The sequence below is a fragment of the Phacochoerus africanus genome, chromosome 4 (genome assembly GCF_016906955.1).
Source record: "Phacochoerus africanus isolate WHEZ1 chromosome 4, ROS_Pafr_v1, whole genome shotgun sequence".
NCBI lineage: Eukaryota > Metazoa > Chordata > Mammalia > Artiodactyla > Suidae > Phacochoerus > Phacochoerus africanus.
The window spans coordinates 116,883,962-116,907,222 of record NC_062547.1 but is presented as its reverse complement, the minus strand read 5'-3'; the positions used below and the strand labels follow the sequence as shown (position 1 = coordinate 116,907,222).

General features: G+C 43.3%; 1 protein-coding gene across 1 annotated transcript in view; it reads right to left on the bottom strand.

Moving 5' to 3' along the window:
- Nucleotides 1-478: 478 nt before the first annotated feature.
- Nucleotides 479-23,261, bottom strand: part of REEP5 (receptor accessory protein 5) — a 39,281-nt gene continuing 16,498 nt past the window's right edge. The window contains exons 3-5 of the mRNA XM_047778415.1: nt 15,741-15,879; nt 8,368-8,536; nt 479-3,125 (exon numbers count right to left, since the gene is read on the bottom strand). Of these exons, the coding sequence (XP_047634371.1) occupies nt 3,076-3,125; nt 8,368-8,536; nt 15,741-15,879 (358 nt within the window). The 3' untranslated portion in view covers nt 479-3,075. The remainder of the gene's footprint in view (nt 3,126-8,367; nt 8,537-15,740; nt 15,880-23,261) is intronic.

Here is a 23,261-nt window from a genome sequence, read left to right as displayed (position 1 = left end):
CTTCCCATGCAGAAGAGCATCTCCACCTCCTGCTTTCTGCTGTAGCTGGACAGCTGACCCCTCCCAGTCAAATATCCAGGGGTGGCTTTGTAACTGGCTCTCTGGAGCTGCAGTTCTGCATCTGAGATTCAATCAACCACAGATCATGCAGTACTGTAGTATGTATTTATTGAAAAAAATCCGCATGTAAGTGGATCTATGCAGTTCAAACTCGTGTTATTCAAAGGTCAAGAGTAACTTAGGTTTCCTCTACATCTCTGCTAATTATTGGTAGAAACCTTTTGGTTGCTATGTTTTCTTTAGTGAAATTTTTTCCTCTGACAGGTGGTTACCATCAGGGGAAAATTACAGACCAAGTACGGAATGGGGGTCGATAAACAGCAGTGTTTAAGGTTCATTTATCTGTATTTACTTAATATTTTCCTTAAATTATTCTCGATTTTTTTAAGCCCCATAAAATAAAATGAAATATAACAGCTCAGTGAGATAACGGAATTTTATTTTCATCCATTTCCATTTAATATATATCACATCTTCAAGAGGGGGTAACTTTTAAAGGCTATGCTCATTTCCTTCAGGCTGTAGACAGAAGACTCCCTGGAGCAGCAGTGCCTGTCAATCAGAAGCTTTTAAGCAGGAGAAGAATTATTGTAGGCATTCTTTAACTTTACATATCCCCAGTACAGTACTTGTGTACAAATAATTGCTTGTCTTATAGCTAGACACAGGCTCAATTAGTTTTTCAAATACTCTAGCCATGGCAATATATTATTTGGGAAATCTAAACTGAGATAGAATTATTCAACTCATAACTTCTGTCATTAATATTATGTACATTATGACTGCCAAAAAAAGGTAAAATTTCCTAGAGAATGCACTGTAAGAGAAAGCTATGGTGATTTAGAAAAAAAAAAAAAACTGCATTCATAATTTTCTTTCTATAGTAGTTTTTAAACTGATTATTAGGCTGTAAGTAGTTAAGAGTAACAGTAAATTTTTGCTTCCCCATCTTGCCCGATATTTTGTATACAAAAAGTTACATATTTTGTATACTATCAATCTGACTATATATTCTCCATGCCAGAAGTTGCTAATTTTTATACTTTTTCACATCAAGAAACGAATTTTTTATGGGGAAAGGGATTTAACTATTCCTAGAGGTCCTTTTTTCTTCCCCCTTTAATCTAAGGCTTGATATTCTTCTAATAACAACTAATTCTGTTTGCTTTCTAAAGTTTTGATTTTTATTTTTTATGGAGTTCCTGTCATGGTGCAGCAGAAACAAATCTGACTAGGAACCATGAGGTTTTGGGTTAGATCCCTGGCCTCGCTCAGTGGGTTGAGAATCAGGTATTGCCGCGAGCTGTGGTAGGTTGGAGACTCGACTTGGATCCTGCGTTGCTGTGGCTGTGGTGTAGGTCAGCAGCTACAGCTCCGATTAGACCCCTAGCCTGGGAACCTCCATACGCCGTGAGTGCGACCCTCAAAAAGACAAAATAAAGTTTTGATTTTTTAAAATAAAGTTTAATAAGCTGCCTTATCATCATCACACTCCCCCACTGAAAAAAATAAATGTCCTCATCCATATTATTATAATATTTGGGTGATACTGTCCCTGATTTTTCATAGGTGTGATATTTTTTACATCATAAAACATCATTACGATTTTACCTAATTGTTATCTGCAAGACAACAAATCATCTTTATTTGCTTTAAAAAGTAATATACAGGCCTGGATATTTAATTATGTTATTTGTTATACTCTTGTTTTAGTCAGTATAGTCCAATTCAGAAGGATCCTAGTAGTATGGCTGATATAAAGCTCCAATTCTCCAGTACAGACAAGTTGTCAAGATCCCTATAAGCTATTTGGCCAATCAGGCTAGTGACATTATATGCAGATTATCAAAACAAAGCATGGAGATGCAGGCATGGAAATGGACTACAAATGATTCTGACTTGTAAACTAGGGAAGCCTCTGGTGCTGGACCTTACAGGCCAGGGAAAGAAGGTGAAGGCAGTTTGGCTTAGCCACTGCCAGCCAGATGATGGGGCGTGTCGTCCTTCCTTTCCTCTCCCAGAATGGCTCTTCGAGCCTGGTGACATCCTTAGCCTCTAGTTGCTAACAATATAAACAAGAATGTACATATAACAAGAGGTGGGGAAGTCTCTGGATGTTCCTTAAACTGTTTAAAAAGAGCCTGGGAAAGAAAGAAGACTAAACCAACATGTTGCTTGGCTATGAAGGTGAAACAGGGGATGGTTTCCACTATAGCATCTTAAAAGCAGACGAATATCAAGCTTATCAGCCAGTTTTTAAAAAGCTACAAGACAATGGTACTAGTTCTACCGAATTGGGAGCGGTAATGTGTGTGTACATTTCCCCATCTGCCACTCAAACGACTGCTTTACAAAGCTGTTCTGGTATTCAGCTGCTATGGTGTTAGGAACGCAACCAGGCCAACCTCCGTTCTGCCTCATTTATCAATTAACTGTTCATTTGAAACATGATAACTGTTCATTTGAAACATGACTCACTGGTGTTCAATTTCTGGAGTGCTACTGGGCAGATCACACCAGCACAAGGGAGTCTTCAGCCTTTGGCAGGCACTCCCCGTGGGCATCTGCACGCATCTGCACGCAGGAACATTCCCCACATGTGTGTGTACGCACAGATACATTAAAACATTTAATACAAAACTGCACATTACATGAAGTAGAACCGAAAGAGTGTCCTAAAATATAAGTACAGAGAAAATGCATGCAGAAAGCCTACTCAAGTACAAGGCCCATGGGATATTATAATTTAATTTGAAGTTCATATTTCCTACATGGTAACATAAGTCTTTTCCTACCCAGAGGCAAAATCTACTTTCCAAAAACTTGGACACTGTCCCTATGTATATAGACAGTAAAAGTAAGCAAAAAATCTTACAACATATTCCTTTTTTTATATATATCAAAAATGTTTCCAAGGCAACATTATTCAAATTATTTTACCACAGTTCCTAATATAACATCGAGCTCTAATAGGAAGGTACAGGGAGGGCAGGAAGCTTTCATCCAGTCAGTGGTTTAGGTGCTCTTCTTCTCCTCACCCAATAAATTCACGGCGGCTTTCTTGGCTGTGAAGAGGAAAGAAAATTTTATCAAAGCTGCTTGCAGGGCTGGCTCTGTGCCTCGTGGAGCTACCAGATAACAACTTGGATGGGACTCAGGTTCTGGTGAGAACACAGTGAGGTCTGTGGGCAGGGTCAGGAGAGTTTCCAGGAAATGGACAAGAGACCCCGTTAGCATAAATCCTGAAGGTTACCTGGCCCAGCCCCCTGGTAGTGACCTGTCACCTAAGCCATCTGACCTCTGTCCTCCTTTAAGTGTCGCAAGACGCAGAGATTCCTTGGGCATATAGTGTTCCTCTGTACAATCCAGGAACTCTGGTTTGTGTCTGGAGTCGCCTGTGCAATGTCATTTTGTCCCCATCTGATGACAATAGGGTCAGCTTGCTATTCCATGGTGACAAAAATCAAAGAAAAGCATCATTCCCTGAATCAAGAAATGATGGAATATTTATATGCATATTTACTTTCTCTCATTGTGCCACCATTTCCTTGTATGATGGGAAGGGTGTGCTGTAAGGCTTCAAGTTCCTGGTAAGATGCTGCATTCATCAAGAAAATATTCCTACCACGGGGGGAAACTAAGCTGTACCCTTCTAGTTACCAAGTGGCTTGGAATGTGCTGTAAGAATGAGTGTGCTCTGTGTGATGGGGTGGGGGGTGGGGTTTCTGGGGGCCTCCAGGGCCTCCTGAGTTTCCACACACTGCAGCTGTTCCTGATGGAGCCCAGGGGCCCCTCCTTTTTCACCAGCTGCCCAACAGCTGCTCCTCCTCCACTCAGTGAAAACTACTGAACACAGTTTACCAAAAAAACCACTGCAGCCTCTCTCTTAACTAGCCCTTTGTAAAAATGTCCATTTTGGAGAATCCAGAAACTTCGATATGAATCCAAAATGTGTCAGCATCTAAATTCATTTTACTTTCATTCTTGGAAACCATGGTCTGTTTTATTTTGTTTTGTTTGCTTTTTAGGGCCGCACCCATGGCATATGGAAGTTCCCAGGCTAGGGGCTGAATTAGAGATACAGCAGCTGGCCTACACCACAGCCACAGACCAGAATCTGAGCCATGTGTACCATCTACACCTCGGCTCACAGCAACACGGGATCCCTGACCCACTGAGCAAGGCCAGAGATCGAACCTGTGTCCTCGTGGATACTAGTCGGATTTGTGCCATAATAGGAACGCCCTCACAACTGTGCTCAAGAATGTATCATATTAAAGTATAACTGGATTTTAGAGGACTGAGATCTCAGGGTGAGAGATGTGGCTGAACTAGACAGAAGTGACATCACTGGAAGACGCTGGTCAGGCCAAGAGCAGGGAGGAAGAGTTAGGGAGTCTAAAGAGGAAAAGGCGATCTCGGAGCAGGCGGCTGTGAGGGCTACACCTCAGGACAAACTAAGACTATAGACAAGGTCCTGAAGGAGACTGGGGCGTGTGCCCAGAGCAGGAGTTGGAGCAGAGCGGTCGGTGAGGGAGGAAAGAGAGGACACGCCACACATCGCGACTGGGACAGCCGTGCCACTGGGGACTGTCTGGGGGAGCTCCCTCGCCAGGGGCCAGGTCCCCTCTCATCTCCCACTTCCTCATTCCGGTAGAGCTCTTGTTTGAAAATCCCTAATTCTGGGCCCACTTTCTCTACTTCCTAAAACTCTTAAGTGCCCTGGAACTTAAGACCCATCATCAGCAAAATCTCTATCATCCATTTCTCCGTCTGTTTCCCTGATCTTGTTGTTTTTACAGAGATCTGGCTTTCCCCTGATGACACGGCTTCTCAAGTGCCCGCTGTTTTTTCCGTCCGTGACCCTGGTCCTACTGGGTCTGCAGGTCTGGAGAGCGCGGTCTCGTTCTTCTTGGCCCTGTTCCGAATCTCATGTTGTCAGATTATCGTTCCAACTGGTCCTCCTTGTTCCTCTTTGACCTTTGTCCAAATTAAATATCACTCTCGAGCACCAGTTGTACTTTGATTATCAGTGACTGCAATGTTCTTCCAATGTGTTAGCCTCCTAGTTCCTCCCCTCAAAGAACCTTTACATTCCATCCTCACCGCTCCAGCCCACCCAGGAGCATCCTTGTCATGACCAGTATGGGCAGCCTCTCCCTAGTCGCAGTGTCAGCGTTCCGCTCCACCATCACCTGTCTTGGCAGCTCACCCCCTCTCTCATCCTGCCTCCGAGTTCTCCCCCGACCACCTGGCTGTATCATCCATCGACCCTGTGACCGTTTTAGCTGTTTGCCACTTCCCTCCTCACCCAGTTTAAATTCCATCATCAAACATTAGCCACTACTTAGTTCTACTCTCACTTCAGAGTTCCTACTTAACGAAATCAACCTGGACACAACTCTCTATCTATTTCAAAACTGCACCCATGTAGCTGGAAATAAGGCTGGGAAAAACCCCTCAAACATGATCTGGGCTCAAGGTAAGTTCATGAGCACAAACCTCAAGCAAGCCTTTAATACTCCCTGGCAATCACAGGACACTGATCCAATCCACTCTCTCGGAGGAGCCAGCAAATTGGAGTCACACCCACTGATGATCATGGTACCTTTGGCTGCTTTCACGCTGCAAGCAGAGCTGAGTAGTTGCAACAGAGATCTGATGACCCGTAAAAACCAAAGTATGATCCGAAGCTTTACAGAAAAAGCTTGCCAACCCTGGTCCTAAATAACTATTTCATTACCACCTCCTCTTTTCATCACCTCGTTCCCCATCCTCTCCTGGTTGACCTTCTAAGTTTACCACCCAACCTCCTCATCCATAAACTCTGATTTCCCTTCTGTAATTCTCAACTGTTCCTGCTCCTGTGACCAATCCCTGTATTTGTTCTCTAGATCCTATTTGCTCTGGTCTATGTATGGACAGAGTTCCAGCAATTCGCCTTCTCGCTCAGATGTTTTGCTTTTGTTGTTCTCTACTGGATCATCCGTGTTAGTTTCAAAGCTACTTTGTTTCTTATACCCTCCAAAAAAGAATAAAATATCCTCAGGACCCCATTACCTTCCTCTAGTTACAGCCCCAATCTTCCACTTCTCGCTGCAGGAAATGTCTCAAAAGACAAACCTCTGTTTTCTCGGGCTCTTCCTCCCATCTCTCACATCCATTCTGATCAGGATTTCATTCCCACCACTCCGTGAACTGTTTTGTCAAGTTTGCTAGTGCCGTCCTCACTGCTAAATCCACGGTCAGTTTTCAGCCTTTGTCTTACTTGATCTGTCTGCATTGTGTGATAAAACGGATCACCCCTCCTCTTTGAAACACTTTCTTCACTTGGCCTCAAGGACACCACAGTCTCGGGTTTTCTTGTCCCCTCAACTGGCCACTCCTTACCAGTCTGCTTTTTGGGCTGCTTCTCATTTCCTCGGTCTCTAAACATTGGTGGCCACAGGGCTCAGTCATCGGACTTCCTCTTCTCTCCCTACATCCACTCTCAGGGATCTCACCCAGTGTCGTGCTTATGATCCTGTCTATGTATGCTGACCCCCAAATGTATATCCTTAGTTCAGACCCGCCTCCTGAACTCCCAACATTTTTACCCAGCTGGCTGTGCAGACTTCTCCATGTACCCAGTCAACACAAAGTTATGTCCAGAACCGAATGCCTTTTTTTCCCCTCTAAACTTGTTATGCTTCCCCAGCTGAGTGCCAACTCTTTCCTTTCCATCTGTTCAGGCTGAAAGCTTGGCCTCCTTCCTTATACTCCATGCCTAACCCATAAGCAAATCCTATTGGTACTAACTTAAAAATATCAAGAATCTAATGACTTCTTACCTCGTACTGCTACCCACCACAAGTCACGCCACCACCAGCATCTCCAGCCACGTCACTGTGATAACCTCCTAATTGGTCTCCTGATTTCCTCTCTGTCCCCTTCAGTCTATTCTTGGCCTCTACAGTGGCCAGTGTGATCTTGTGCAAACACCAGACAAGTTATGTTGGACCTCTGATCAAAATTCTCCAATGGGAAGTTCCTCAGTGGCCTCGTGGTTAAGGATCCTGCACTGACACTGCTGTGGCTTGAGTTCGATCCGTGGCCTGAGAACTTCCCTACACTCAGGGCATGGCCAAAAAACAATTCTCCAAGGGCAGTCCATCTCACACAGAGTAAAAATCAAAGCCTTTACAACAACCTATAGGGCATGGCCTGATCTGCCTTCTTCCAGCTCCAGCCCCCAACCTCTCTGCCCTTGTCTCCTTCAGCTCCTTCTCTAGATCACTCCCTTCCAATCACACAGCTTCCCATCCCTGGATTTTGCACCTGCTGTTTCCTCTCCCTGGAACGTTCTTTGCCAAGTTCCTTCCCTTAACATTTTCTGTTTGTTTTTGGTCTTTTTGCCTTTTCTAGGGTTGCTCCCACGGCATATGGAGGTTCCGAGGCTAGGGGTTGAATTGGAGCTACAGCCGCCGGCCTACGCCAGAGCCACAGCAACACAGGATCCGAGCAGCGTCTGTGACCTACACCACGGCTCACAGCAATGCCGGGTCCTTAACCCACTGAGCAAGGGCAGGGATTGAACCCGCAACCTCAAGGTTCCCAGTCGGATTTGTTAACCACTGAGCCACACACGACAGGAACTCCCCCTTAACACTTTCAAAGCTGACTCAGTATAGCTACCGTGTGAGGAGTCCTTTAATCACTCTATTTAAAATTGTAACCTTCCCTTCAGCCCCTGGCACTCTCTGTTTTATTTGTCTCTGTATCATCTGCTAACTATACCATAACTTGTTTTTTAATTGCATTTGTCTCTCTCTCAAAAACACTGTAAAGTTCAAGTCATATGGTCCGCCTGGTTTCCTGTCATGTCCAGTGCTGTGAACATGACTGTCACATGTTAAGCACCTCAATAAATAAAGATCAGCTGAATGAATGAATCGAGAGAGCTCAGAGAGAGGGTATTCTCTTGGACCACTAACAAAAGCAATTTCGGCAGCATGCGAAGCATCTCAACCTGAAGAGAAGTAAAGCAATTGCACCTGATATAAATGCATGATTCTCTAAAATCGCTACTCACCACAGGAAAGTCATTTTTCCTCATGTGCTGATGGAATGATGCATAAATGTAGGTGTAGCAGGAGAATGTTGGGAAAAGTCAAGGCATCAGGCAAAATCTGGGTAAGGAAACCCCAGAGACGCCTTGGTGTGGGGCTGAGGAAAGCTGACAGGGCGACAAGTAAGGAGGCTTGCGATCTGGGCCCAGTGTATCCCTTGTCTTCTCACATGCTGAACCAGGCTGTCCCGGAGCCTTACCTTCCTTAGTGATGGCATCCGCCGTCTCTTTGGCTTTGTCCTTCAAGTCACTCACCACATTGTCTACCTGAGATTCGTGCTTCAGGAAGAAGGGCCGGATGATGCGCTGGTAGAGCAGGTCTGCTCCGTTGGCGGGGCTGGGAGCCATGCACCACAGCAGGAAGCCGCACTGTCAAGAGGAGAAGCAGATGTGACAGAGGGTGGTGGCATCTGACAACACACACTGCCACCACTGCTCTGGGGTGGCACTGCCTTTGTTCCTTGCTCCAGGAGCACTTCCAGTGTTTCCCACATGCTTTTCTTAGGTGGCAAAAAAACATGGCAAATAATGACCTCGTAAGGAAAGGAAAAGCTGAGACCGACAAAGGTAAAACACAGCAAGTCCAGCAGCTTAACTTCCTTCGTAACTTGGACCACTTTTGTTTTTATTTTTATTTTCTTTATTTATTTATTGCCTTTCATCTTTTTTGGGGCCACACCCATGGCATATGGAGGTTCCCAGGCTAGGGGTCTAATTGGAGCTACAGCTGCCGGCCTACTCCAAAGCCACAGCAAAGAAGGATCTGAACCGCATCTTCGACCTACACCACAGCTCACGGCAATGCCAGATCCTTAACCCACTGAGCGAGGCCAGGGATCGAACCCGCAACCTCATGGTTCCTAGTCGGATTTGTTCCCGCTGTGCCACGACGGGAACTCCTGGACCACTTTTTAGTTTAGCGCTGCAAGAGGTTTTTATTTATGATAGCTCTTAATCAACTAAAATTAGTATTTAAATCAACTATAATTTAAAAAATTCAATAAATATAAATACCTCATGGAATCATTGGAAAAAAAAGTTATTTATCTGTGTGTGTACACCCTGTCCATGTAAACATCAATGCAGCTTGTTCTCAACAGGCTTACTTCCGTACGTTTGTACATTGATGCATCCTGTGACAGAAACTCACTTACTGAAAATGGGATGTTGAGAGTTTGGGACGCAAATGGAAAGCAAGGTAGTTGGAAGAGGAAGGGCAAAGGTTCAGACTGGCCATCTCATAGCCTTACTACACCTGTGTGTGCAGCCACCCAAAACTCCAGTGAGCCCTCGCAGACACACAGTGGGAAGGAAGACCTTCTGCCGCAGGTCCAAGCACTTAAATGCAGCCAGTTCCTTGAGATACCTTCAGCTTCTAGATTGTATGAGAAGTTCCATGTTTACTGTCAGTTTCCCTAGTGACGCTGGAGCATGCACTGGTCTTGGCCAGCTGGCCTTGTGAAGATGTTGCCAGAGAAACCTTGGTTTTCTGAACTATACACTTTCATTAACCCCCAATGCGGAACTAAGCGTGACTACATCTTTCACTGGTTTGAGCTTCCATTTCCTTTGCTTAGAGCCAGGTTCGTAACAGAGAGACCCTGCAGGGCATCTCTCTAGTTAACAGTTCCCTGAGGAAGACCTGTGGTTTTTAACATCCAAACATTCGTGTTTGCCATCAGTTGCTTCTAGAGGTAACATTAATACATACGCAGCCCAAACTCAGTAAAGCAATTTAAATGGATGTTTAGGAAAAGGAAAAGTTACATTCTGGACAGAATTCCTTGTGGAGATTTAGAAGAGGATGCAGTGTCCAAGGGGAGTGCCATGTAACACTGCATCTAGACAATGGTTTCCCACCAACTGCAGTGACTAACATCCAATATATTTGCTACTTATATTAAGGGGAACTGTGATGTGTTTATTAATACTTGGGAAATCGGCATGGGGTTTTTAATTGGCATGTAATACAGTTTCATTTTTGCTGTTTAAAATGGTGAGAAATAGTCTCCCAGCTGGTATTCCTACGGAAGATAGGTGATTTGTCAGGGATGGATCATTGATGGAGAGACAGATGCCCATAGTGTAACCACAGGCCTCAAGGTGAAGTGGAAATGACTCACTGGATGAAGATCAGGAGAGTTGGTGACTATTTTGTGGCTTGAGGGAAATAAAACAGCCTAAGAGTCAATTTTCTCTCCTGTAGGACTTTAGGAAAGTCGTAAATTAGTGTACTTGAAGAAAATATACAAGATCTCTATAAGATTATCAAGTCCTATAGGTCTTACGACTATTGAAAAATCTCTGAAATATTATCTGCCTATGCAGATATCAACCCTGCAGCAGTCCAGAAAAGCTGCTTCATTTACCTTTTGTTGATGACTTAAGCATGACAAGCACACAGGACCAGAGCCAAGAGTCTTACGTTTTTGCAGGTCTCCAGTGTGATGACTTTTAGGCTGTACTCCAGGCTGTTCATTCTGTTCTTTCCAGTACCCTCCAGCTATTGTCTTGAGACAGTAAAATAATTACTGCTCTTTACCTACATCCTGTTCATTTTCCAGTTCTCAAATAAAATAACTTTCTTATATTAAAAATAAGGTTAATTACTGTTCAACTCTCAAGGTGATATTCAGCCACCAACTCCCTTTTCTTAATCTGTGTAACTATACAGCCCAGAAATAGCCTGAGCTACACAGATCTGACCATCCTTTGAATCACACTGCCCTTGGGAATTCCCTTCGTGGCTCAATGGTTAATGAAACAGACTAGGATCCATGAGGATATGGGTTCAAGCCCTGGCCTTGCTCAGTGGGTCAAGGATCTGGTGTTGCCCTGAGCTGTGGTGTAGGCGGCAGCTGAGGCTCAGATCCTGCGTTGTGGCTGTGGTACAGGCCGGCAGCTATAGCTTTGATTCAACCCCTACCTGGGGAACTTCCATACACCGCAAGTACGGTCCTAAAAAGAAAGAAAGAAAAAAAAAAAAGAATCATGCTGCCCTCAAAGTGTCAGCTGATGATACTCTCAAGAGCAAGTATGAGCCCACTAGAACCTGCAATTGAGGCAGAGAATCTGTGCTATTTCACCTGAACTCTCAGCACTATTAACTATTAGCACTACTAACTCTCAGCACTGACACACTAAAGCCTTAAATTACAAATTACAACAGGCCAGATAATTCTATCTGTGATTCTAATGCTGTCATGATTCAGTTCTCCCCTAGAAGAGGTATTTCCAAAGTAGGGAGGGATATGCTTAATATGCACAGTTTGGGACTAGCCTGGGCAGAGGTGAGAGTTAATGTCAGGAAAAAAATGTATTTTAACACTGACCTCCTGACACACTGCAGTCACTTGATCAGAAACGTAAGTCTTGGGAAGCCTTTGTGAGGCAGCCACAAAAAGAGTGATGGACTCAAGTTAAAACCCACTGCAGGGAGTTCCCGTCTCGGCTCAGTGTTTAATGAACTCGACTCGTGTCCACAAGGACGCAGATTTGATTGCTAGCCTCGCTCAGTGGGTTAAGGATCCGGCGTTGCCGTGAGCTATGGTGTAGGTGGCAGACAGGGCTCGGATCAGGCATTGCTGTGGCTTTAGTGTAGGCTGGCAGCTGTAGCTCCGATTGGACCCCTAGCCTGGGAACATCCATGTACCGCAAGTGTAGCCCTAAAAAAGGCAAAAGACAAAAAAAAACCCAAAAAAACCCAGACTGCTCCGCATGTACAACTAAAAGCTAAAATTGAACATGTGAAGGGGAAGATTTTTCTACTTTTTCTGCCTCCTATGAAGTTAAGAGAAATACTGTGCTCTGTGACAATGAGTGAAACAGTACAAGTGAGATTCTGGATCAGGATTTGAACTTGCCAGAATTTATTCAACCTTGTTTTAAAAGTAAATCTAGAGTAAAAATGAGGTACAAGGTGATTCGCTACACCTATAACAGCAAGAGAAATGTCCTAGATGTCTATCAGTTGGGGAATGAATGAATGATTATCTATAATGCATTAGACATTTATGTCAACGAATAGTGAATAACATGAGAAAATGCTCACAGTGTTGTGTTTATTTTCCAAAGTGAGGTTTAGAATCATATACATAAATATGGAATCAACCATACATAGATGGTTAGGGCAATAATATATATAGTTCTTATTAACTGTTCTTATATATAACACAATGTATATATGTGTTTATATACATTGAACAATTTGCACATTAAAAAATAGGAAAACCACCCTGAAATGGTAACAATGGTAGCACTAGAAATAATTTTTTCTGTGGCGTAGGCTGGCAGCTGTAGCTCCAACTGGACCCCTAGCCTGGGAACCTCCATGTGCCATGGGTGTGGCCATAAAAAGCAAAAAAAAAACAACAAAAAAAACAGTATTTTCTTCCCTGTCTAAAACATGCGCCAACACACACACACACACACACACACACACACACACAACCATGAATGCAAACAGTACGGACAGTAGGGATTTTTATTCACCAAAATCCCCCTGACCTAAAACAGATACTGGCACATAGAGGTAACTATCTAGTGAATAAAGGAATGAACACACACTGCTTTCATAATCAGAGAGAAAAGGACTTTTATGTTTATTTTAAAACCTTCCTGCTAAAGGTCAGACTGAGCAAAGCTCTGAACATGCAGGACCCACTGTTCTAGCTCAGTACACTGGTACATGATCTTCTCAACCAACTTTGATGCCTATTCTTGGTTCCTCCTACCTTCCTTCCCTCTTATGGGCTGTTTTAGAAAAATGGGAGGTCAGGGGTGGGAGGGGAATGACAACAATATTACTCCTGCAAAAGATAAACTAGCACACATGGCCGTAGTTGCAGGTTTCTTTTCCATCCTTCCATACAATCAGCTTGTGACTGCAGCACCGCATAGGTAAGATCCACCCAAGTCCTTAAAACGGAATTCTACACTCTGCATTTCAGAGACTTCCCATTAAGTTCACTGAAGCCTCTGAGAATATGCCACTAAGGCAGGAAGAAAACATTTTTACTGACAGTGTAATCAATTTTTAATCAGCTCAAGTATATTATCTCTTTGTTGATGTGTAGTAAATTCACCCTCTCATTCTCCTGGATGCCATGCAGCTGGACCCTGCCTACTGCTGGCTATGCTTTCTTTTTACCATTAGGGAGGAAAATTTGCTGCAAAGCAATTTTTGCAATGCACTTCAATATCAAATATAAATGACAATGGGTATCGTTTATTTTGGATCCTATCTCAAGGGGCCTCCATCAGCAGACATGATTAGGCAGACTGAGGTCAGGCTTGCTTGTGTTTTCGCAGTGTGAAGTCAGAGAATGATGTGAGTGGTTCTGTTGACAGGATACTGGTCGCTGTGGTGAGCAGGGTGGCCCAGGGCAAAAGCCCAGTGTCTTCCCGTTAGAGACTGCAGTGTGACGTCACTGCCGTTCGGTGGATCTTATTAAATTATTAAGGGCTTCACAATTATTTGAAGTTTAAAATATGGCCATCAAAGGAAAGATGATAAAGATATTTTTATAAATGCTAAATATCTCTGGATAACAAAAACACATGAAAAATCCAGCAGTCTCTGAAATCTTAAATCTTCCCACAGACCAATCCCCTCTGCCTCCCGTTTGTTTTGAAAGGAACATTCTTCAGCTTTCTTACAAAGCATTCTATGATAACATTGTTCAAAATTAAAAGAAAATCCATGTTTTCACTAAAAATCTTAAACTATTTAGTTTCTTTTTTTTTTTTGCAATAAATGGTTTCATACTGTAGGCAGTGTAATGAATTATACAAACATTTCTGTATCTATACAAATGGATCATTTCATTGAACAGTATGGACGGACTATTGATTCATTTAACCATCAACCCCTGGAACTGCGACTTCACCTTAGGAGCATTTGCTTCTAATACTGCTGGGGGAGCAAAGGCTGATGCCTGGACCTCAGAAACTGTTTAGTGGGGTGAGGGTGACTGACTGTGGCCTCTCTGCTGCCTAGGGCTCCCCACCCGAGCACTCGTGCACCCCTGTCCAGAATCCCTAGGCCCAGCACGGATCACGGTGTGACCTTCTCCATTCCAGTGCCCCACGAAGCAGCTGGGACTCCAGGCAGCCAAAACAACAACTGTTCCAAAAGAAAGCACGATCAACTGCAGAGTGCATCAACAGCAGGCATTTTAGAACTGGATTGCTTACTATACTAAAAGAAATACAGCAACATGAAACATGAGCAAGAAAACACAGGAACGAGCCAAGCGAAAATACTAGGTATAAAAACTACAACAGGGGAAATAAAGAACACGATGGATGGCATAAAGAGCAAAATGGAACAAACTTGGTAATCGGAAGAGCACACTGAGAAAATCTCCCTGGAGTTCCCATTGTGGTGCAGCAGAAACAAATCCGATTAGGAACCACGAGGTTGCAGGTTCAATCCCTGGCCTTGCTCAGTTAGGTTAAGGATCCAGCGTTGCTGTGAGCTGTGGTATAGGTTGCCAACGAGGCTCGGATCTTGCAGTCAGCGATTAGACCCCCTAGCCTGGGAACCTACACATACCTCAGGTGCGGCCGTTAAAAAAAAAAAAAAAAAAAGAAGAGAACCCAGATTTCCTAAGGGCTGGACTCTCCACCCTTTGCAGCTTGGGAAGTCTGGCTCGTGAACCACTGACATCCTATGCACCTAAGAGGAAACAGGTTCTCTCCTATGGAAGATGCCTGAATCAACTAAAGACAGCTTGTCTGGAGTTGATACAGGTCCCATTAGGAAGAGTTTCAACCTCTTATTCCCCTTCCTCATCTGGCGGTAACCAAAGCTAGCCCCCTGCCAAACACAAGGTGAGGCAGGGCTGATCCTGGACTAGTGCACCTGCCAGAATTATAAAAGTGACTTCCTCAGAAAGCCCATTCCACATCTTTCTCCAAACCTATATAAGGAATGGGGGGGGGGTGTTTGTTTTTTAGAAATAATGACTAGTGCAGCTCTGTGAATAATCGACAACTTGATAAAATTTGCAATATTTATGCATCAAACATAGACAACACTGCATGAAGATAGGATGCGGGCAAACTAACAGCAATGCGTGCTAGGTCCTAATGTTTCCATATTTTATTATTATCAAACATTTTTTTTCCTTTGGCTTTTTAGGGCTGCAACCATGGCATATGGAAGTCAAATCGGAGCTGCAGCTGCTGGCCTATGCCATGGCCATAGCAGCGCCAGATCTGAGCCGCATCTTCAGCCTATACCACAGCTCACAGCAATGCTAGATGCTTAATCCACTGAGCAAGGCCAGGGATCGATCCCTCATCCTAGTCAGGTTCACTACCGCTGAGCCACGATGGGAAATCCTATCAAACACATCTTAAAGACACAATTGCTTTTGCTGTCTCCAAAATAATAAAATAAGTTAGACCTGTTGAATCCTGTCTTCCTGTTTATATAATCTGAGGTTGAGCCACAGATGTCCAACATTCAAGCATTTGTCCCTGTTTCCTGTATACAGGTCCTGAAACAGAGTTTACTTTGGTGTTAGGGAGCAAAGATAACAGATCAGTTCAGGAAAAGCTGACATACCTTCAGCATGTAGTAGAAGGGGAACCATGACAGGAAGAGGTCAGAGAAGAATTCGGCAATGCTGAACACACCATACACTACCCAGTAGGTCAGCCACTGGGTATCATCTTCTTTGTTGGGACTCTCTATGGCTTTAATTCTGAAAGATAATACAGGAGCAAGTGTATCATGTAGGAAGATCTCAATGAAACATTTTCAAGTATTACATTCCCCACTTACCACTAGATGCAAGAGTACAACACGAAAACAGGCAGCAATGTGGAGATAGTGGGCCAAGCTATTATTACCATTTGTTACTAGTCTTCTGGTCACCAGAGAAACCAGGACCAGTTGTCCCCTGGATCTGCACCGTGGCCCCAGCAGATACCACCAGTGTCTGGGCACCTGAGTAATCCCCACTTTCAAGTGTGTCTTGCCACTCTGGAGGTATCAAGAATAAGCTCATGTAACTCACTTCCTGCATACTTTTAATAACTGGAGTACTTCATTGGTTAGGAGGCATTTCCATTTAAAAGAAAAAAATGCTATTGACCATAGTTTAGGCACAGTCGAAAGTTTGTAACATACTTCATAACAGATGAAAACAAACATCATGGTGTCTGTTTGGTTCCGATTGTCATTATGGGATCCTCAGGCTGTGATCTTTGCTTCCCTGGTCGGTTAATAATATGACTTTCTCGGAGTTCCTGCGGTGGCTCAGTTGTTAACGAATCTCATTAGCAACCATGAGGACACAGGTTTGATTCCCTGGCCTCCCTCAGGGAGTTAAGTATCCAGCATTGCCATCAGCTGTGTAGATGGAAGCTACAGCTCCGATTTGACCCCCAGCCTGGGAACCTCCATATGCCATGGGTGCAGCCCTAAAAAAACAAAATAAATTAAAATATATATATATATGACTTTCTCAGTACCAACTACTGATTAAATAAAAGCATTCTGTAAATGAACAGAACCAAATGTAATCTTTTACATCTAAATCAGAGAAATATCTTCCAGTCCTGGGAATTCCTTCATTCTAAACCCTAATTCCATAACTTTTTTATCCAATCCTCATATATGTCTGGATACTTATCATAATTGAGAAATCTGAGTCTTGTTTAGCCTATGCCATGTTAACTCTTGAAATACACTGGCTACTTGGTAAATTGGGTTTCCCCCAAAGAGACAGTTAGGCTGAGGAATCATGCTGAGTCATTCCCTAAGAAAGCCTCTGCATTAATTAGAAGCAGCTATGGGTGTATATGTGTGTGTCTGCATGAGTGTTTTAAGAAAAATAACCCAGGGGGGAAAGTTACAGCTGAATGAGATGACTATGAATGATGTCAGGGAACTAAACTAGTCCAGGACTAAGTAAATGCATGTAATGGAGCAAACGCACATCCACACACAAACATACACTGAAATAAGCATTTGTAAAACCATGCTGGTACTTCCATTCTATGTCATCATGTTTAAGATGTTAGGATCCACAGATTCAAAAACTGAAAAAAAAAACAAAAAACAAAAAACAAAAAACTACCCTAACAGCTCAAGTTCAGTTCTTCAGGGAATAAAAATTGATTAGTTCCCTAACTTAGCAGCAACATGAATTCAAAACCTTTCATACTGACACACTTGAAACACTAACAAGCAGGAAGAAAAGAACTCAAAATTGAACACACACATTAAATACAACTTTGTAGCACATCAAGGCTGAGGAAAGAAGACAGGAAAAGATCACAGAGTCTTATTAAGGGAGAAGAGATTTTTTTAAATAGAAATTCTCCTATTATTGAAGCAGTTAATTACTGTTTTAATTTAAAATAGTAGAGTGTTCATTTTAAAAAATACATCTACATGTCAAAACACCCTAAGCTAGTTAAAGCGAGAAAGAACAGAAAAGATAGTCTGACCTACTCAGGGTACAGGTGAGGAATCTGACTCAAAAAGGTGAGAGAAGAAAAGAGCTTAATACTGGGGTTTCCTGAAAGCTATTTATGTATATACTTTATCCAAATGAGTGGATGCAAAATCGGGATTTATAAGCAAACTACTTATTTGGTCATCCATGGCTCCTCCACAGCTCCCCAAACCCAGACAATTTCTGCGTGTTTACAGAGATACATTGTTCTTTTGTTAGGTTAAGGAGGTGACTTTGGTCTTTCAGTCCCATCCCTGACCTCCAGGGAGGAGACAGGCTGGAAGTTCAATCAGTTGCCAATGGCCAATGATTTAGTCAGTCATGACTATGTAATGAAGCCTTCATAAAACCCCCAAAGGACAGCTTTTTGTCACTTTTCGGAGAGCTTCCATGTTGGAGAACCACAAGGCTTCCTCGTGCCACTGTGCTGGACCCCAAACTCCATGAGGATGAAGTTCTTTTGTTTGGGATCTCGCCCTACGTATCTCTTCACCTAGCTGTCAATTTGTTCCCTTTAATATCCTTTAGTAATTAATTGGTAGTCCAGTGAGTGAGTTGCTTTTTCTGAGTTCTGTGAGCCATGCTAGCCAATTCACTGACCATGAGGAAGGGGACGTGGGAAGCTCTGATTTATAGGCAGTTGGTAGGAGCACAGGTTAAACCACCCAGGCTTGTGACTGGAGTCCAACGTGGCATGTGGTCCTGTTAGACTGAGCCCTTTTTAAAATATATATATATTTTTTATTATAGTTGATTTACAATGTTCGGTCAATTTCTGCTATATAGCAAAGTGACCTAGTTACACATACTCTTTTTCCCGTATCTTCCATCATGTTCTATCACAAGTGATTGGATTATATATTTCCCTGTACTCTACAGCAGGATCTCATTGTTTATCCACTCCAGATGCAATAGTTTGTATCTACTAACCTCAAACTCCCAGTCCATCCCACTCCCTCCCCCTCGGCAGCCACACGTCTGTTCTCTATGTCTATGAGTTTGTTCTGTTTTGTATACAGGTTCATTTGTGCCATATTTTAGATTCTACATATAAGTGACATCATAGGGTATTTGTCTTTCTCTTTCTGACTTGCTCCACTTAATGTGAGAATCTCTAGTTCCATCCATGTTGCTGCAAATGGCATTATTTTGTTCTTTTTTTATGGACTGAGGCTTTTTCACCTACGGAATTTTTGTCTTTGTTTGTTTGTTGTTTTCCTAGGGCCACACCCACAGCATAGGGAAGTTCCCAGGCTAGGGGTCAGATTGGGACTGAGGTGCCAGTCTACACCACAGCCCATGCATGGCAATGCCAGATTCCCGACCCACTGAGCAAGGCCAGGGATGGAACCTGCGTCCTCAGGGATGCTAGCTGGATTCGTTTCTGCTGCACCATAATGGGAACTCCCCCCTTTTTAAAATAATAATAATGCCTATGTATTAATCCCATCCTTCCAATTTATCCCTCCCCCCATGGTTTTCCCTTTGGTAATCCTAAATTTGATTTTGAAATCCTTGGGCTTATTTCTGTTTCATAAATAACTTCTTTCATATCATTTATTACTAGATTCCCCATATAAGTGATAAGATATTTGTCTTTCTCTGTCTGACTCACTTCACTTGATATGATAATCTCTAGGTCCATCCACGTTGCTGCAAATGGCACTGTTTCATTCTTTTACAAGGCTGATTCATAGTCCATTGTATATCTGTACCACATCTTCTTTATCCTTTCCTCTGTTGATGCATTAGGTTGTCTATTGTAAATAGTGCTGCAGTGACCACTGGGGTGCATTTATCTCTTTGAATTATGGTTTTCTCTGGATGTATGCCCAGGAGGATTGCTGGGTCATATGGTAGTTCTATATTTAGTTTTTTTAAGGAACCTTCAAACCATTCTCCATAGTGGGTTGCACAAATTTACATTCCCACCAACAGTATAGGAGGGTTCCTTTTTCTTCACACCCGCTCCAGTACTTCCTGTGTAGACTTTTTGATGATGACCATTCTGACTGATATGAGGCCAATGGTTTTGATTTGCATCTCTCTAATAATTAGCGATGCTGAGAACCTTTTCATGTGCTTTTTGGCCATCTGTCTGTCTGGTTGTTTTTTTTGTTTGTTAGTTTTTTAGGGCTGCACCCACAGCATATGGAGGTTCCCAGGCTAGGGGTCGAATTGGAAGTACAGCTGCCAGCCTACCCACAGCAATGCGGGATCCAAGCCACATCTTCAACCTACGCCACATCTCACGGCAAAGCCAGATCCTTAACCTGCTGAGCGAGGCCAGGAATTGAACCTGCAACCTGATGGTTTCTAGTCAGATTCATTTCCAATGCGCCACAACAGGAACTCCTGTCTTTCTTCTTTGGAGAAATACCTATTTATATCTCCTTACTATTTTTTGACATAAAGCTGAGTGAGATGTTTTTTATATTTTAGAGATTAATACCTTGTCAGTTGCTTCCTTTGCAAAGATTTTCTCCCATTCTGTTTGTCGTCTTTTCATTTTTTTAGTGGTCTCCTTTGCTATGCAGAAGCTTTTAAGTTTAATTAGGTCCAATTTGTTTGCTTTTATTTTCATTACTGTAGGAGGTGGATCAAAAAAGATATTGCTACGGTTTATGTCAGAGCGTACATCTTGCTCATTTTTTAGGGGAAGAAACTGAGGTTTAGGGAGGAAAAATAACATGTGTAGGGCACCCAGCTCCAAAAGCAGAGATTGGGTTTACACCCAAGACTAACTCCAACCAAGCCTGTGCCTGTTTCTCTTTCTCAAGCTGTTGGGACATTGGGACAGCCACAGACTACCCTGGGGCACAGCACTTAGCAAAGTGTCTAATACTAAGTGGGCAGTTAATAAACATTTATTGCATTTATATAAATACAAAAGGAATTCAAAATCTTCCTTTCAGAAGGGACCAGAGTCCTCTATTAGAGAAAATCAAGGTTTAGAAAGACTAACTTGGGCACAGAACACACAAACAGGAGGAAAGGCCATAGTGTGACCATCCGGGGCCAAAAGGGACCCTTCCACGCTGCATCCTGCTTCCTTAGAGGTCGGAGGGGACCACTGGCCACTGGAAGTGATCATCATGGTGTACTGAGATGATGCTCTAGTCCACTGGGTCTCAAACTTGGGTGATGATCCACATCCACCTCGGGAACTTCTTCAAAATACGCATGCCCGGGTGCTTTTTAGACCTAGTGATTCAAATTCTCCAGCATGTACAGCACAGGTCTGTGCTTTTAGAAAGTTATGCAGGTGATCCTAACCCACAGCCAAGTCTCAGAACCATCGGCTCCAAGTTCCAGTGTCAGCACCACCTTGCCATGTTACCTCTAGGACAGAAAATCAAAATGACTGATTTATGTCCAATAAGCTGTAGCCAGAGGGTAGGCTACCCCTTTCCAGCAAATGAATGAGAAGCCAAGAGAAGAAAAAAGCTGAATCCTGGAGGCGCCCTGGAACTGTCCCAGCAGCAGCTCGCAGTAGTTCTACCACTCTCCGCAGAGCTGGTCTATCTTTCTAGTGTTATCTTATCCCCCAGTGGCATGTGTCAGCAGTGACCCTGGGCTCAGAATGGCTCCTGGGGGCATGAGGAGGGACGTATTCCCAAAAGATGGGCACCACTGTCTTCCACTGCTCTCTGCCCACTGTGACTGCCACACTCTCACCACTGCCCCAAAGCCTGGCCACCCAGGCTCAGTGCTGGGGCTCCTGGTTCCCTCCTGAGCCACATACCATGTTCTAGGGGCAAGGCTTCACCTCCCTTAAGCAGGTGGCAAAATAGGAGTGAGGCCTGAGTGAGCAGCAGACACGGCTGGGCTGTGGAAGATGCTGGGCAACACTACACGAGCAGCTAGCAGTTCTAAAAATTCACTGGGCAGGAGTTCCTGTCGTGGCTCAGCGGAAACGAATCTGACTAGCATCTGTGAGGACACAGGTTTGATCCCTGACCTCTTTCAGTGGGTTAAGGATCCGGCATTGCTGTGAGCTATGGTGCAGGTCACAGACATGGCTTGGATCTGGAGTTGCTGTGGCTGTGGTGTAGGGCGGCAGCTACAGCTCTGATTCGACCCCTAGCCTGGGAACCTCCATATGCCGTGGGTGTGCCCTAAAAAGACAAAGACAAAAAAAATTCACTGGGCAGACTTAGAAACTGTGGAATGTTGAGTTGGAAGATACCTTAGAGATGAGCTAATTCAAATTCTACATTTTATAGCCACACAAAGATGAAGTTCAAAGAGGAAAGTAATACTAAAATGAATTTCAACTCAAACTAAGATTACAGAAGCATGTGTCGACACTTTTAAGGGCAGCAATGGACTACTTAAATGCAATTGGCTACATCCATACAATGAAATAGTCTGAAGCCTTTTAAAAGGATATTCACAGGAAAAGGTGTCTCAGATACAGTGTTGAGTGGAAAAGAGATTACTAACTTTGTGTTTAAAAGAAAAAAGACAGGTCTGTATTGCTATGTGTGTACAGACCAAGAACAGTATCTGAAATATCTTAAGTTGTATAAAGTTAATCTTGAGCATTGAGGTTGCAGGATTTTACTTTTTTTAAGTCTTTGCAATAAACATGTGTTGTTTTTTAAAATTGAAGTATAGGGAGTTCCTGTCGTGGCGCAGTGGTTAACGAATCCGACTAGGAACCATGAGGTTGCGGGTTCGGTCCCTGCCCTTGCTCAGTGTGTTAACGACCCGGCGTTGCCGTGAGTTGTGGTGTAGGTTGCAGACGCAGCTCGGATCCCGCGTTGCTGTGGCTCTGGTGTAGGCCGGCGGCTACAGCTCCGATTCAACCCCTAGCCTGGGAACCCCCATATGCCGCAGGAGCAGCCCAAGAAATAGCAACAACAACAACAACAACAAAAGACAAAAGACAAAAAAAAATTTTTTTTAAATTAAAATTGAAGTATAGTTGAGCTATGACAGCATATAAGTTATAGGTATGCAATATAGTGATTTACAATTCTATACTTCATTTATAGTTACTATAAAATATTGCCTATATTCCCTGTGCTGTACAGTATACCCTTGTAGCTTCTTTTGGACATAGTAGCGTGTATCTCTTAACTCCCTTCCCCCTATCGTGCCCCTTCCCCCTCCCCACTGGCAACCACTAGTTTGTTCTCTATATCTGTTCTCTCTATCTGTTAGCATGTACTATTTTTGATAACAACAGGGGGAAAATATTTCTACTTAGGGAGAAAAACATACACACACAGTGGACCAAACTTTCTTTTTTCTTTCTTTCTTTTTTTTTTGGCCACACCCCAGGCATGGAAGTTCTGGGCCAGGGATCAAACCTGTGCCACAGCAGCAACCCTAGCCTCAGCAGTGACAATGCTGGATCCTTAACCGGCACCGCACGAGAACTCCAAACCTGCTAATAATTACTTCCTCGCATGAGACTAGGTCTCTCTTTAGGGCTTTGTTACAAATGAACACAAAGTGAACATCAGACACATTCATTTAATTTCTCTCTTGAGGAAATTAAATTAAAGAGCTCATTATTTTCTTACAAATAAGCTTCTCTAACAATGATCAGATACAATCTCTGGTGTTTCAGAGCATTAAAAGGCCTTCAGTACACACAGAAAGACACAAAG